The sequence below is a fragment of the Daucus carota genome, chromosome 1, assembly GCF_001625215.2.
Source record: "Daucus carota subsp. sativus chromosome 1, DH1 v3.0, whole genome shotgun sequence".
Classification (NCBI taxonomy): domain Eukaryota; kingdom Viridiplantae; phylum Streptophyta; class Magnoliopsida; order Apiales; family Apiaceae; genus Daucus; species Daucus carota.
Window position 1 is genome coordinate 17599278 of NC_030381.2, and position 18149 is coordinate 17617426.

At 40.0% G+C, this 18149-nt stretch overlaps 1 protein-coding gene and 1 pseudogene across 1 annotated transcript; one reads left to right on the top strand and one right to left on the bottom strand.

Moving 5' to 3' along the window:
• LOC108218403 (uncharacterized) overlaps positions 1-18149 on the top strand; it is a 34264-nt pseudogene that overhangs the window by 6817 nt on the left and 9298 nt on the right.
• LOC135151193 (uncharacterized) lies at positions 1974-4856 on the bottom strand. The gene is made up of 2 exons (XM_064088908.1): positions 2151-4856; positions 1974-1995 (listed from the first exon to the last, which is right to left on the bottom strand). Exons 1-2 carry the CDS (start codon positions 4166-4168, stop codon positions 1974-1976), a joined length of 2040 nt encoding a protein of 679 aa, XP_063944978.1. The 5' UTR covers positions 4169-4856.

An 18149-nucleotide genomic window follows, 5' to 3' on the forward strand; every position in this document is an offset into this window, starting at 1 on the left:
TGTCACCGGTTGCTAAGTAATTGACTATGTCGGCGAACCAAGGGAGAGTGGAAATTGAGAGAAGGTGATCATCGGGAAATGACTCGCTTAAGGGCAAGTCGTTAGTGGATTCAACCACTAATCGAGAAAGATGATCGGCGACGACATTCTCACAACCTTTCTTATCCCTAATCTCTAAGTCAAACTCTTGGAGCAACAAAATCCATCTAATTAAGCGGGCTTTTGAGTCTTTTTTAGAGAAAAGGTACTTAAGAGCGGCATGGTCGGTGTAAACAATGATTTTAGACCCGATAAGATAAGAGCGAAATTTTTCTAAGGCAAAGACTACGGCTAGAAGCTCCTTCTCGGTGGTAGAGTAATTGAGTTGGGCATCATTTAAGGTCTTACTAGCGTAGTAAATGACATGAGGCCTCTTATCTATTCGTTGTCCTAAAACCGCTCCTATGGCATAATCGGATGCGTCACACATGAGCTCAAAAGGTTGGCTCCAATCGGGAGACTTCATGATCGGGGCCGAAGTCAATTTTCTCTTAAGGTCTTCGAAGGCATGAACACACTCGCTTGTGAACTCGAATTTGACATCCTTAGCTAGAAGGTTGGTCAAAGGTCGGGCCTTTTTGCTAAAATCTTGGATGAATCTACGATAAAATCCCGCATGTCCAAGGAAAGAACGAATTTCCTTAACGGACTTGGGAGGAGGGAGATTAGCTATTAGGTCGACCTTAGCCTTGTCTACTTCGATCCCTTTTTCAGAAATTTTGTGTCCTAAAACGATTCCCTCCTTAACCATAAAATGACATTTCTCCCAATTTAACACTAGATCCGTTTCCTCACATCTTTTCAAAACTCGATCTAGATTGTTAAGGCATTGGTGAAAAGATGGACCAAAGATGGAGAAGTCATCTATGAAGACTTCTAGAAAGTCACCTATCATTTCCGAGAAGATGCTAGTCATGCATCTTTGGAACGTGGACGGGCCCGTGGTTAGGCCGAAAGCTAAGCGTCTATACGCGAAGGTTCCAAAAGGGCAAGTGAAGGTGGTCTTTTCTTGGTCCTCGGGTGCGATTGGGATTTGAAAATATCCCGAGTAACCATCTAAGAAACAATAAAACGCATGACCCGCTAACCTCTCTAGCATTTGATCGATGAAAGGCAAAGGAAAATGATCTTTCCTAGTGACGGCATTGAGCTTCCTAAAGTCTATACACATTCTCCAACCGGATTGGACACGGGTTGGAACTTGCTCATTGTTCTCATTGGTTACCAAAGTAATGCCCGACTTTTTAGGCACTACATGGACCGGACTCACCCACTTGCTATCGGAAATGGGATAAATGATCCCATTGTCTAAGCACTTAAGGATTTCTTTCTTAACTACCTCCATCATAGGAGGATTCAACCTCCTTTGAGGTTCTCTCACGGGCTTTGCATCTTCTACCAAATGAATCCTATGTTGGACAATCGCCGGGCTAATCCCTTTAATGTCCGAGATGCTCCACCCTATGGCTCCCTTATGCTTTCTAAGGATTTCTAAAAGTTCTTCCTCTTGTGACGTAGTCAAATTAGAGGCAATGATAACGGGATAAGACTCGTTAGGGCCTAGAAAAGCATACTTAAGAGTGTCGGGAAGAGGTTTGAGTTCTACTTCCGGCGGTTGTGACTCAACGGTTTTCTTAGGTAAAGGCAAATGCTTGGGTTCAACATCACGCTCTTGACTTGTTGTAGGAATGGTGGATTCTAACATTTGGTTGACCTCATGTGTGTAGTCGGAAACATCCCAATCCTCTCCAAAATGTTTTAAGCAAAATTCAAGGGCATCTTTGGGATTCATGAGATCTTGATCAACTATTTCATCAATTAGGTTGACGTCTAAAGGTTGATCATAGAAATCATCGGATTGTTTCCCTACATGAAAAATGTTGAGGTCGATTGTCATGTTACCAAATGTTAGCTTCATTAAGCCGTTCCTACAATTAATCAACGCGTTGGATGTAGCTAAAAAGGGTCGTCCTAGGATGATGGGAATTTGATTCTTCGGGTTCCTAACCGGCTCGGTCTCTAGGACGACAAAATCTACGGGAAACACGAAATCACCTACTTTAATTAGTTCCTAAGGGAATGATCGAGGATGTGCTAATTAAAGTGTGACATTGGTTTGTCGGAGCTCCCCTAAACCTAAGGCTTGGTAGACAGAATATGGAAGGAGATTAACACTAGCCCCTAAATCAAGTAACGCCTTATCCACAAAAGTTTCTCCTATGACACATGAAATTGTAGGACAACCGGGGTCCTTGTATTTCACGGGAATTTGGTTTGAGAGAATCGAACTAATGTGAGATGTAAGGAAAGCTTTCTTAGGGACATGGTTGGTTCTCTTATGGGTACATAACTCCTTAAGACACTTAGCATAGGAAGGAATTTGTTGAATTGCATCTAAAAGGGGTATGTTGACCTTGACTTGCTTAAACACTTCCAAAATCTTCTCCATTTGAGCCGATTGCTTCGGTGAAATAAGTCTTTGTGGGTAAGGGACTCTCGGTTTATAGACTACTTCACTTTGCAACTCGGGTTCCGGGTTTGGGTCACTCGACTCCTCACGGGCTTTTGAACACTCGGGTTTGTCATGATTAATGGTAGTGCGGGGTGGACTTGGGTTAGAAGTCGAATCCCCTTTCTTACCGAGGTTCTCACCAACTTGGGTATCAACTTGTTTACCCGACCTAAGAGAAATGACCGAATGCACATTATCCGGGGGTCTTTGATTAAGTGGAAATTTTGGGTTCGGCTCCGGTTGACTTGGGAATTTGTTCTTTTCTCGTTCACACAACGTGCTTGCTAATTGACTCAATTGGGACTCTAACTTAGAGACGGCTTGCACATTAGAATGCAAAAGTTGCCTATCTTGAGTTAAAGTTTGCATGAAAGTTTGTTGGGATTGGGTCAAGTTAGTTTGCGATTTCACTAAGGCCTCTATGCTCTTTTCTAAGGAATTGAGTCTCTTATCCGAATCATTAAAACCGGGAGGATTTAACGGAGCTTGACTCGGGTTTTGATAATTCGGAAAAGAATTGGGATTGGGCCTAGGGAAATTAGGTTGTGGAGTTTGAAAATTTTGCCCTTGGTTCCACGAGAAATTCGGGTGATTCTTCCACCCGGGGTTGTAAGTAGGTGCAAAAGGATCATTTCTAGGCTTGGGTTGGAACATTGCGTTCACTTGCTCAAAATCGTGAGATTGTTGGATCTCGGGATGGGGAGCATTATAGTTCGGGAACATAGGCAAAGATGAGGGGCCACTATGAGACTCTAAAGCCTCGAGTCGCTTAGTAAGGGTTGCTAATTTGGCATCGGTTGCCACATTGTTTCCTATCGAGTGCAAACCCCTAGAGCTAGACGCCTCGATCGACTTTTTAGGTTCCCTAGTGGACTCCCATAACATTGTTTTCTCGGCTAAGTCCTCGAAAAATTCCCACCCTTGGTCCTCATCTTTTTCCATGAACTTGCCTTGGCACATAGACTCTAACAAAGCGGTTGTTTGACTATCTAAGGCCTCGTACACAATCTTACAAAGTCTCCATTTCTCTATTCCATGGTGGGGGCATTGTGATAAAAGATTTTTGAAACGATCAAAAAATTTCCAAAATGACTCATTTTCCCTTTGATGGAATTGATTTATTTCATTTGTAATTCGAGTCGTTTTATGGTTTGGAAAATACTTTTTAAGAAACATTACCACAAACCCCTCCCAAGTGGAAATAGAATTGACGGGTAGACTATACAACCATTTTTTAGCATTTTCTTTTAAAGCAAAGTTGATTAGTCTAAGCCGAATGGAATCTTCGCTCAATTGTTGGAGTTTTTGCAAACCGCAAACCTCCTCAAATTCTTGAATAAAAAGATAGGGATCCTCACCTTCACTCCCTAAAAATTTAGGCAACATACTAATGTGATGTGCCTTAATCTCGAAATTATTCCCATTAACAGGAGGAAGGGTGATGCACGAAGGTTGAGCGGAACGGGACGGGTAACATCGGTCTTTAAGAGACAACGCCATGTTTACTATCGGTTCGCTAGCTTCTATGGGTTCGGAGTCCGAAGAGGACGAAGAAGGAATTTCGATGATCGGTCTAATTAATCTAGAAGATTCGTTCCTAACCCAAGTAGTTCGCATAAACTAGATAGTAAACACGTAGCAAATAAGTGCGAAGAAATAAAACAAACAAAAGAAAGGGTGTAAAAGTGAAAGAAAAACTTAATTCTAGGGTTCCCTAATAAAAATGAACTAGACCTTGCTCCTAACGTTAAGGACCACCAAAAACTCGATAAATCCAAAATTATTCGGACCGGTCTGGCCAGTTTGGAGCAGGCATTGCCAAGAGGCCAATCTCCGCGCTTAGACACCAAACCTTAATCGGCCAGGTAAGCTTTCGCTTGCCTTAGACACCGAAGAGTCGGAATAATTAAAGATTACCTCGTTCTTTAGGTACCTTCCTAATTGAGCGCGAAACCTAGGGGCTAATGTCTAATTCAATTTTATTAAAAGGCTAGGGAATGCAAAATGAAGGATTAAGTCGTTGTGGGCCAAGGAAAGAGTGATGAAATCCCTTCCCTTATCTTGTGAGTGGGTTTTGCCCTTAAGATTTATTTAAAATGATGCACCACACAACGAGATAATAAAAGCTATAAACAATTATGGATGCTCTAAACTACGTGTTTTAATCTAGAGAAAAGAAAGAAATTAACGCACCTTAGGGTCCTCCAGCGATCACCACAATTAAAGGTACGAAAATTTAAAAACAAAAATTAAAATCTAAATGATGTGCCCTAAGTGTAAAAATGCATGATGCAACACATAAGTAGTTCTAACTAGTATTTTTTGGGATTTTAATTTTTTTGATTTTTTTGTGTTTTTCAAATTTCAGATTTGTTTGTGATTTTCTAAATAAAAACGAAAGATAAAAGTGGAGAGATACGAGATACCAAAGCAAGCTTCCAAATCCGAGCAAAATTTGTCCACTTTACTCCGTGATTCTCGAATATTCCTCCTCGAAATAAAGAACAAAAAATAGTGAGAAAACAAGCTAATCCGAAAGATTAAAAATAAAGGAGCGAAAAATTAATTTTAATCCCCGGCAGCGGCGCCAAAAACTTGATGTGCTAGAAATATTACCTTTAAATCGCAAGCGCACGATCTTCGTTTTAATATTTATGATTCGTCCACAGAGATTAAAATTATTTTTCGCTAACCTTTTATTTTTAAGTCTAGGCGAATTAGAACATTAATTAGTGAGGAGTGTATATTTTTAAAACTAATTGTGATTACTATAAATTATGATTTAGAACAAATAATCTAATTTACCCTAATTAACCAAAAGTAATTACCAAATTGATTATAAAATTAAACTTAATTAAAGGATCAAAGTGGTCGGCTAAAACAAGATTTTAAAACAGAAAATTAATCACAGAAGGCAACCAAATTTGTTACAAACGAATACAACCACATGCGAACTAAACATCCTAATCCAAAACTACAACCATGACTCTGAAATGAAGCAGTTTAAAACAAAACAGCGGGGCCTCTAGCACAGTCGCACTACACTGCAGATAACCGAAACTCTAGGACCAAAACAAACTGGCTAGGATTTCGCGACCCAGGGAAGACTCGGCAAACAACTTCAAACAAAACCCAGCAGAAGACAACTCGACAAACCGCAGCAAATTACTCAAACTAGCAGTAAACTCAAAACCAGAACTCAAGCAGAAACTACAGGAACAATTCGACGGAATACCAGGCAAACAACTCGCAACTATACAGGCTTGCAGTAAAACTCGGTGGCGACTCGGCAGTGAAAATAGACTTAAATGAACGCTAAAACTCAGCCAAGGACTCGATTAAAACTCAGCTGCAGACTCGGTTTAAATAACCCGACTCAAAAAATGACTCGACATAACACACTCGAAAACACTCGAAAAAGACAGCATCAACCCAGCCACTTAACTCGGTGCTTGACTCAGGAAAAAGAAGCAAAAACGCAGCAAACAAAATAGAACACTGGTCTCTTGAATAAAAACATACAACTAAACTCAGTAACCACAAACAATCGACTCGACAGTACAAAACAAACCCAGACTCGGTCTGAGGCTGCGACTCGGTCAGAACTACACAAACTCAGAATACTCGACTCAGTGCAGAAAACAGGGGACTCGGGACAGGGGTTTTCGACTCAGTACTACTACTCAGCGAGCTCGGACAAAACTCGGATAAGGGAAAGAAAACGCATCAACTCAACAAAATACGAACACATAACTCGGCGAAATGAAGAAAACAGAGCTTTGGGGTTTTGTGTTTAAACTAAATACCAAGGAGATGTGTTTGTATAAAGGAAGACAGGGGAACAGTGGTTTTGTGATTATTTTAAGAAAACGAGAAACAAGTCCTGTGCATTTGTTTTAACAAAAACTAAGATAAGCATAGTATTGATAAGAAAGACAAAGAGCTGCTAATAAACAAAACAAGTGCCGAATTAACAAGGTTGAAATCTGGAAATATAAAGCTTAAGCCCCTACACAAATCATCTTTTGTGCTAGAGCTTAAATTTCTACTAAAAATTAAATCTAAAAAGTAAGAGATCTACACTAATCACAAGCTTAATGATTCTTCATTTCCCAAAAGCTTAAAAGCATGTGGTGGTACTTAGAAAAAATCATTCAACTTGAAGAACATAAATTAAAAAGACAATACAAGATTAAACTAAAAGAGATTTGCATAGAAATTAAAAAGTGTATACAAGCTTGGAAAGGAACTTGGGGCTAGCAAAATATAAATCTATCTAAGATACTAACTATAGAAATGACTAGGTAGAAAATGTGGGTAGGTGGCTAGGTTACTAGGTTGGTAGGTTGGTGATTACAAGTAAAAGAAGAGGGGTATTTATAACTAAAGAATTAGGGTTTAGGGGTAGGGTGGCTCCATCTTGACCATCCATGTGCCTTGTGTGTTGGGAAGACTGTGGCCCTCCATGTGTCCCTTAGTTGCCAACTCTTTTTTTTTTCTTTTTCTTTTTCTTTTCCCTTTTCTTCTTTTTCTTGCATTTTCTCTTCCTTCTTTATTTATCTACAATTTCCTGAAATAAAATAAATAAGCGATTAATACTACGAAAATAAACAAAAAATAGGCACTTAAATATGCAAAAATATGGACTAATCACATGCCTTTTTGGATTTCCTCCTTTCTTCTTGATGTTACCAGGCATATGTTTGGACTTGCTTCCAGTTTTACTTTTCTTTGGCCTCAAAGAATCTGCCAGCTCATCCTCTTTAGTCACAAAGATTTTTGGAAAGTTCATGGATGAGATGTCAAACTCTACTGGCTCTTCTTTTAGCTCTTCTGGATTTATAATTGGTTCCGGTTGAACAGTAGAAGTAGGGGGTGGATCCTGTCTTGGAGACTTGACTTTTTCTTCTTCATGCACCACAGTCACATTTGGTACATTTTTCTTCACACCAGCCCTAGACTTCTTTCTAGCTTTCTTCTCCAGATTCTTCTTGGCTTCATCCAGAATTTGTTGCTGAATAGCAATGTTGGACTCATCATCAGCCAAATCACCAATTTCTTCATCCAGTTCTTGTAAAAGTTCTGCAGCAAATTTTTCAATACCTGCATCTTCATTTGCAGAAGGCCCTTGGGTCCTCTCTTGTTCTTCTTTGGCCTTAGCATACAAGGGGTGTCCAGGGGGAACACAAATAATTTCATTGTTCCTTGTAATGTAAGCAAATTCAGATCTCCACACAGAGTCTTTGGCTTCTTGTTCAGCTCTTTCCTTCTCAGCCTTCTCTCTTTCTCTCTTTTCCTCCTCAGTTTCATCCCACTTCTTGCCAAATTTACCCATATGAATGGCAAGACCAATTAGCTTAGATTTGTCTGATTTTGGCATTGGAAAATCTTCAGCTAACTTGTTCTTACCATGTGGCTTTCTTGGAGATGGAGGATCAATCAGACAAGGTCTAAACTCATTGACTTCAGATGACTCACCTTGACATCTTATACTTTTGACTATGACAGTCTTGGCTTTCTTAGGTGGCATCTTCTTCTTTGAAGCTGGAGGAGCCTTGGGTTTTGGGACTAGAGCAAGTTGCTCCCCCTTAGTTGTAGACTCCCCCTCAGTTGTAGGCACTTGATCTTTGGAGAGTAGAGGAAGAGTTGTAGGATTTTCAGGAATGGTTGATGGCAGAGCACTAGAGGTGGCAATGACAAGTGTAGATGGAGTTGATGATGGTGGTGTAGTAGAAACCTTTGGTGGCAGAATAGAGGTTGTAGTTGGAGCAGTAGTAGAGATAATAGCTTTTGTGGACTTCTCCCCCTTTTTGGAATCAGCAAGCACATCACTGGGAATGGGAATGTTCTGAGCTTGGAGGAAAGTGAGAAGTAACTTCTGTTGAGTGTGTTGATTGATGATCACTTGATTAAGCTGACACTCAACATCTGAGACTCTCTTGTCTAGAGCATCAATGGAAGCAGCCATGGGAGACTCTTGATGCAGCTTGGATCTAATGTTGGCCATGGTGTCATAAGAAATTCTAGCTTCCATATTTTTCTTGTTATCTTGTTTGACATCTGACACAGCATTGTGAAGATCCCCAATCTCTTGCCGGAGCTGAGTAAGATGAGATTTATGAAGTCTCAAGTTATCCTTCACAAACATAGACAGGGTTTTCTTGATGGGATCTGCATCTTCTGCCCACTCCATAGCTCTCTTATACTGCCTTAGAATTTCCATCTTCGTGTCACCAAAATTAAAGCTTTGACCGAACACCCAATCTGGCATTTCAGAAGGCCCAGCTACTTCTTCTTCTTCATCATCATCTTCATCAGCTAGGGAGTCATCATACTTGAAATCACCCTGTGTAGAGTGCATGCCCTTAGGAACAGCAGCATGTGCAAGTTGTGCTCTCTCCAGTGCTTCAGATGTGTGAAGCAACCCCAAAGTCTGTAGGAACAATCGGACCTTGGCCTTGCGTTTTATGATACTAATTAAAAGCTCGAATAGAATATTAACCTTAATCGCTACGGCGCAAGCGATTCAAATCCACGTCTTCTACTGTATTCTCTGATTCTCCTTGGACGAAGTGTGGCCTTCGATCTCCCAAGGTGTGCCTCTCCTTAAAGCTCCGAAAACCCAAAACCCTAGCTGTCTCCTTGAGAAAAACGTCTGCCTCTCTCAAACTCTAGGATGAATTCCTTTTGGTGTGTCTTTCAGCTTTTGGAGAACGAGAATATATATAGGCTACAGTAGGGATCATGGACCATTAGGTCAGGCCTTCCAATGACATTCCGGGCCAGGCCCAATGTCATTAAATATTAATTCAATCCACTAAAGAATTAATATTTGCACTACCTTTCCTAATTCCGTAAATTAATTATTTAATTCGGCTCCCATATTAATTGCTTATAAATTCCCCATGTTTAAGATATCGCATGTCCATTAATTAAATTAATTTCTGACAATTAATTTAATCAATATCTTTTATCCTTGATCATCCACTCAACCTTATAATTATGCAAGAACAAATCTGCCTGCAGGACTAAAGCATAATTATCTTTATGAGCTTTCAGGAGGACATCATCACCCGAATATATTTTTCGGACACGGTTTCCTTCTATAGTCAATATCCCACTCTGTATATAATGTCATTGCCCAATACATAAATTCGTAATTTAAAATAAATTACTTATCTTATGAGTCAAGGCATGTGCATTAAATACAAGTGTCAATCACTATATCCGGATTAAGAACCTAAGCATTAATAACATCATAGAATCTTAGTTCTTTATTGTCAGAATTAAAGAAACAATTATTCTACTATTTTGATCCCGTTCAATATACACAAAGTATACAAGTATTATTCAATAGTCAAGATAAACTATTTTCAAATAATACTTCAGCCGTTCCAGTGGTTTGTCTAACACCACCTCGACTGTGAACCTTTATTATATTATATAAGGAACTCGACAATCTAATCCTCTGCTATCCCATTTGATACTAGATTGTCTACAATATATAATATACGGACAATGTGAAAACATGCATTCAAGATTCTCAAATAATTGTTATATACTTCAAATGAATATTTCAGTATAACCCTAACAATCTCCCACTTATACTCAAGATATTCTTTGAGTATATCAGTGTTTATTACAAGCAATCCACTACCAACTATAATAACTATGTGACCAAGTATCTGACTCCTATCGCTTCCACGTGCTCCTGAAAAGCCTTAGCTGGTAAGCTCTTCGTGAAAGGATCTGCCCGGTTATCCTTCGATGCTATGTCAGCCACAATGATATCTCCTCGCTTAACGAACTGTCGTATGAGGTGATACTTAAGCTCTATGTGTTTCGCTGCCTTATGGGCCCGTGGTTCCTTCGTATTTGCCACAGCACCAGTATTATCACAATAAATCGTGATTTGCTGAGGCAAATTAGGAACCACATCCAAATCCAGCAGGAAGTTTCGGAACCATATAGCCTCTTTGGCTGCCTCAGAGGCTGCCACATATTCGGCTTCCATGGTTGAGTCTGCATTGCATTTCTACTTCACACTCCTCCATATTATGGCTCCACCTCCCTAAGTAAAAACACATCCCGAGGTGGACTTTCTCTTATCCTTATCTGTTTGGAAATCCGAATCGGTATATCCCAGAGGCAATAAATCAAAGGACTTGTAAACTAGCATATACTCCTTAGTCCTTCGCAGGTACTTGAGTATTGCCTTTTACGGCACTCCAATGTTCTTGTCCTGGGTTTGACTGGTATCTGCTAACCATGCCCACGACAAAGCAGATATCAGGCCTCGTACATAACATTGCATACATTAGGCTCCCACATGCCGAAGCATAGGGAACTGCCTTCATGTTCTCTATTTCCTTAGGTGTCGAAGGACACTGCCTCTTTGATAGAGTAACTCCATGTCTGAAGGGTAAATTGCCCTTCTTGGAGTCCTGCATGTTAAAACGAGCTAATACGTCATCTATGTAGGGCTCCTAAGATAAAGCCAACATCCTTTTCTTGCGATCCCTTATAAGTTTGATCCCAAGGATGTATGCTGCTTCACCTAAGTCCTTCATTTCAAATTGTTTGAACAACCATGCCTTTATTGAAGACAACATCTTAACATTGTTTCCAATGAGTAAAATGTCATCAACATAAAGCACTAGAAAAACCACTGCATTTCCCTCACATCTCTTATACACGCATGCTTCGCTTGGACATTGATCAAATCCGTACGACTGGACTGCCTGATCAAAGCGAATGTTCCAATACCTAGAAGCTTGTTTAAGTCCATAAATAGACCTCTTCAGCTTACACACAAGATGCTCTCGGCCTTCTTTAATGAATCCCTCTGGTTGTTGCATATAGATGGTTTCCTCAAGATTTCCATTAAGGAAAGCTGTCTTGACATCCATTTGCCAAATCTCATAATCGAGATGAGCTGCTATAGATAAAAGAATACAGATTGACTTAAGCATGACTACTGGCGAAAAGGTTTCCTCATAATCGATACCTTCTTTCTGAGTATACCCTTTCGCAACAAGTCTTGCTTTCCAGGCTTTCACCTTTTTGTCTGATCCCCTCTTTTTCTTGTAGACCCACCACTTACGTCCAATAGGTTTTACACCTTTGGGTGGTTCCAAGAGCTCCCAGCCTGATTAGAATACATTGATTCCATCTCAGAATCCATTGCCTTTTGCCAAAGACTTGCATCTTTGTCTTGTATTGCCTCTTCGTATGTCCGGGGATCATCATCATGTTCACCAGAGACCAAGTCCGAAGACTCTCCCAAAAACATGAATCTGTCGGGCGTTCAAACAACCCTCCCACTACGACGAGGAACTAGTGCGATATTAGTAACCGGTTGCACAGTCTGCTGTGGTTGTTCTACTTGTACTACAGGTTCATTATTCGTCCCTCCCACTAGTTCCTCTAAAACGATACTACTCATGGGTTTGTGATTCATTATATAGTCTTCCTCTAAGAATCTTGCATTGGTGCTAACAGTGACATCCCGATCCTTAGGACTATAAAATAAATAACCTTTTGTTCCCATGGGGTAGCCTACAAACAGCTTTACTTCTGTACGGGATTCTAGCTTAGTCGCGTTCTTGTTCAGCACATGTGCTGGACAACCCCATATCCGAATGTGTCTTAGACTCGGTTTGTCCCCGGTCCACAATTCTAAAGGGGTTTTAGGAACCGACTTAGAAGGTACTAAGTTCAGAAGATAAGCTGCTGTCTCTAAGGCATGTCCCCAAAATGACTTGGGTAAATCCGAATAACTCATCATCGATCTAACACTCTCTAAAAGAGTCCGGTTGCTTCTCTCTGCTACACCGTTCTGCTGGGGTGTGCCTGGTGCAGTCAACTGGGAATCTATCCCATTCTCTGATAAATATTCCCTGAATTCCCCAAGCAAGTATTCGCCACCACGATCAGATCGTAGTGACTTGATACTTTTATTATGTCGCTTCTCCGTTTTAGCTTTGTACTCTTTGAATTTCTCAAAGCACTCAGACTTACGGCGCAACAAATAAACGTACCCATATCAAGAATAATCGTCAATAAAAGTGATGAAATACTCATAACCACCTCTTGCTTGGATATTCATAGGTCCACATAAATCAGAGTGAACCAATCCTAACACTTCTTTGGCTCTATTCCGCTTTGCCTTGAAAGGCCTATTGGTCATTTTACCTTCCAAGCAGGATTCACAAACTGGAAATGGCTCCACTGCCAATGAGCTTAAAGGCCCGTCTACTACTAGTCTTTGATCCTCCTCAAGTTAATATGACCTAATCTCAAGTGCCAAAGATATGTTTGGTTCAAACTCGAAGGTTCCTTTCTTTTATTAGAGGTAGAAGATGTGTTGTTCAATACCCTATGTTGTAGTTGCAGTGCGGGTTGACTAGGATTAATTATATACAAATTGTCTTGCAATGTACCAGAACATATAATCCGTTTATTCATCATAATAGAAATATTACGATCCAAACAAACATTATAACCATCCATAGCAAGTTTAGAAACCGAAATCAAATTCCTTCTAAAAGAAGGTACATAAAGACAATTGTTCAAAACCAAAATCCTATCAGAACCAAAAGATAAATGAATAACACCTACTGCAACTACTGCTACTTTCGTAGCATCTCCCATGAACACATAGATCTCACCATCTTTAAGCATTCTGGATTGCTGGAACCCCTGCATAGAGTTACAAACATGATCAGTGGCTCCAGTATCTACACACCAAGTGCTCGTAGATATAGCCGCTACAAATGTTTCTGTAACTAGAGAAAGAGACATACCAGTATCGTTTGTCTTCTTAGGAAGAGGACAATCTTTTTTCCAGTGACCCGACTGCTTGCACCGGTAGCACTTCCCCTTAGGCTTTTTCACACCACCTTGAACTCCCACTGCCTTCATAGCTTTCTGTGTCTGAGCCTTTTTCTTCTTCTTATTGCCTTCCGGCTTAGAGGAAGAAACTTTCTCAGCCACATTCACTTGAACACTCTGGCGAAATAATCCTTCAGCTGCCTGAAGTTCTGTCAGCAGTTCCTCAAGACTATACTGCCTCTTGTTCATGTTGTAATTCAAGCGGAACTGCTCAAAACTCTTGGGCAAGCTCATAAGGATAATGTCAATCTGGGTTTCCCCGTCAAGCTCAGCACCAAGGATCTCTATCTCATTCAGATGTGACATCATCTTGAGAACATGATCCCTTACAGGTGTACCTTCAGCCATCTGAGTGTTCATTAAAGCCTTCATGGCTACTTGCCTAGCAGCCCTATTCTGATCTCCAAAAAGTTCTATCAGATTAAAGAGCATATCCGAAGCAGTGGCCATAGCCTGATGCTGATGCTGCAAAACACCTGACATTGCTGCCAGAATGTAACATCGCGACATCTCATCAGCCTTTATCCACTGCTTATAATACTCTTTCTCCTCATCAGGAGCATCAGCAGCGGGCTGCTCAGGCTTGGGTTCATAAGTGCAAAACTTGTACTCCTCAGCAGTCAACACAATGTCCAAATTACGTTTCCATTCAATATAGTTAGGTCCGGTAAGTTTGTTATCCTTAAGTATGGTGAACAGTGGATTAAAGCCCATTTTATCCTGAGAATCATGCATGAAAAAATCACATTACACATAAAGAAGGGTGCATTAAAAATTAAGACCTATTGGTTCCTCTAACAATTATTAAAATTAAATGCACTAACGTTTAAACACCATAAGTTTCTGGTACGTCACGATGGGTGACATGTATACCACCTAAATTTGTTTAAACGTTACTTCGGTCCTATTACTAAACAATAAGCCACGTTGGGGTGGTCTATATTATTTTTCATAGCTAAGTGTATACCATCATCAAATCTTAAATTATCCGAAACCTATGGAACTTGGTACGCCACGATGGGCGGCATGTATACCTTCCAATATTCCTTGAATAGAATACTTCGATTCAATATTCGTGTCTGGTTTGATTTCTAGGCAGTGGAGGAGTCACATCGGTCTCACTTAATACCCATAAGCCTTAGAAATCGTCCCAAATCAGAGATAATGAAAATTCGTATCTATTCGTATTAATTTAAGAAGTTTGTTCCAGTAATATCTATAACATTCTAGACACCATAAATTACATGCCACGATGGATGACGTATACATAATTTATATTCGTCTGTATGTTAAATTACATACAAACAATGATGGAGACCATGGGATTTAATATCATATTAATTCCCTCTCCCACTTAGAATTTACTTTGAGGATTTTAATCTAGATGCATCGCCCTATGTTAGTTCTTCGAAGTCCACATGCATACTATCATGGTCATAGCAACACAAAGAACACATAACATGGCAGCATACTATCATGATTAACGCATTAATGGAAAACATCCTTATGTCCATGTCATTCTAGCATGCGAAGGGTTAGTATCACTTGGCATAACAACAAAGACAAGAAACACATAATGACAATAATCAAGGATTATGTAAATCATAATAAAACACATCCACTATTATGGCCCCGGAAAAATCAGCTTCGAAGTCATCCTTCGAAAGATTCCAGAAGACTTCGAGAGCCCGTTTGGAGGCCTAAACGGCCTAAGAATGCCTCGAAAAATTCCGAAAACAGCCTCGAAAACACCTCAACCAAGCTTTGCCGGGTTATAACTACCTCTGTCTCGTTCTGCCGTCTCCGAAAAGTGCTCGTTCGCCCAAATCGGACATCCTATGCAAAAGTTACGGCCAAAACAGTGCAGCACCCCCCGAAACCCTAATCGCAGCAGCGGAAGATCCTTGTTTCTTGCAGCCCCGTTGATCAAACAATTACATACAAATTGTACAGACGAACCAGCCTATTCTATTACAACAGATCATAATCTAAAACAATTACAAATTGAATTACAAGATCAAAACTATCACGATCAACCCTCGTGATTTACAACAGCCACGATAAACCACGTGGAATCCAAACATAACAGAATAACCACGATAAACCACGTGGGATCCAAAACACATAATTAAAACATGGCCATAATAGTGGATAACAACCTGCATCACCGAACCACTACATACATGCATATATATAATCATGACATGGACTACATATCATAAAACGCAGAACCGCAACCTCGCTCTGATGCCATTGTAGGAACAATCGGACCTTGGCCCTGCGTTTTATGATACTAATTAAAAGTTCGAACAGAATATTAACCTTAATCGCTACGGCGCAAGCGATTCAAATCCACGTCTTCTACTGTATTCCCTGATTCTCCTTGGACGAAGTGTGGCCTTCGATCTCCCAAGGTGTGCCTCTCCTTAAAGCTCCGAAAACCCAAAATCCTAGCTGTCTCCTTGAGAAAAACGTCTGCCTCTCTCAAACTCTAGGATGAATTCGTTTTGGTGTGTCTTTCAGCTTTAGGAGAACGAGAATATATATAGGCTACAGTAGGGATCATGGACCATTAGGTCAGGCCTTCCAATGACATTCCGGGTCAGGCCCAATGTCATTAAATATTAATTCAATCCACTAAAGAATTAATATTTGCACTACCTTTCCTAATTCCGTAAATTAATTATTTAATTCGGCTCTCATATTAATTGCTTATAAATTCCCCATGTTTAAGATATCGCATGTCCATTAATTAAATTAATTTCTGACAATTATTTTAATCAATATCTTTTATTCTTGATCATCCACTCAACCTTATAATTATGCAAGAACAAATCTGCCTCCAGGACTAAAGCATAATTATCTTTATGAGCTTTCAAGAGGACATCATCACCCGAATATATTTTTCGGACATGGTTTCCTTCTATAGTCAATATCCCACTCTGTATATAATGTCATTGCCCAATACATAAATTCGTAATTTAAAATAAATTACTTAACTTATGAGTCAAGGCATGTGCATTAAATACAAGTGTCAATCACTATATCCGGATTAAGAACTTAAGCATTAATAACATCATAGAATCTTAGTTCTTTATTGTCAGAATTAAAGAAACAATTATTTTACTATTTTGATCCCGTTCAATATACACAAAGTATACAAGTATTATTCAATAGTCAAGATAAACTATTTCCAAATAATACTTCAGCCGTTCCAGTGGTTTGTCTAACACCACCTCGACTGTGAACCTTTATTATATTATATAAGAAACTCGACAATCTAATCCTCTGCTATCCCATTTGATACTAGATTGTCTACAATATATAATATACAGATAATGTGAAAACATGCATTCAAGATTCTCATATAATTGTTATATACTTCAAATGAATATTTCAGTATAACCCTAACAAAAAGTCTCCTCTGCTTGGACATTGGATTGGCCAGCCATAACTTGATAGGCTGACACTGGATGAACAAAGTGAGAAGCATCCAAGAAGTCCACAGCAGCTTCTAACCATATGTCTCCTGTACCTGCATTGCTCTCATTTTCTCTATTTTCTTGCATCAGGGTCTCACCCTGGCTCACCACATGCTCACCTTCAACTTCTAAGGTGGAACACACAAGCTCTACTTTTGCCTGGGAGGAAGAAATTCCCAGCCCCTCACTCACAGCCTCTCCTTTTGCCTGTCTGCAAGACAGCCTCTTCTCTAGCTCACTTTCTCTCAATACTAAGAGTGCAGTAACAATGATAAGTTCTTCACTAGCAGCTCTTGTGACAGCAAGATGATCTAATTGAGTGGCATCTGCTAGTGGAACTTCTTCTATCAATGGCTGAGGAATAGCCATTGATGCTACATTGTCATTCATCAACGGCTGATTGCTGTTAAGCACATCCGTTGACAGAATTGCACTTATTGATTGGTGAGAAATACCGATCGATGATGTGAAAAGATTAGCAGTTGATGCATTAGCAGTGACAACTAGAGAGTCTGTGAAGAGTGAGGGATTTGGTAATTCCACAACTTCACTAGTTGTTAGAGAAGGAACAGATTGATGACCCAACAAATCCTGTGAAGGATGATCATCAATTTTAGAGATTGGATTCTCCAAGTGCAGAGTTGGAGAATTTGGGTGGGGGAAGTTGTATAGTAAATCAACTTCCTCCATTTGGAAGTCTGTTCTTGGAAAAAGTGTTTCAACTTGAGGGGGCTGTGACTCCACATTTGCTGGAGCCACATCAAACTGAATTTGAGAAAGGTTTTGTACTGTCACAAAATCTGTGATTTTGGACTGTACAGAGGTGTGTGTGTCAAGTGCCCTCTTTTTGGTTCTCCTTGAAAAGGTTTTGGGAGGTGTTTGGTCAGTGTCCCTTCCCCTTTTGTTCTGTGCTCTTGGAGGAGAGCTCTTTTCAATAGTGACATCTTTTTGGGAAGATGTCACCAGAGATGTGTTAATTTCCATATTAATCACCACATCTTTTTGAGAAGATGTGGGATGGCTTGGCTGGATTTCACTTACCTCACCTTCCTTATCCTGGGGGCTTCTTTGATGTTCACCCCTCCCCTCACCACTTACCTCCTTCACACTCCCCTCGGGTTGTGTGGTAGTTGTTACAACTGGTGTCTTTTGGGAGACACCAGAGGTGGGTTTCTTAGATTTGGATTTAGATACTTTCTTGGGTTTGACAGCTTGGGTAGGAA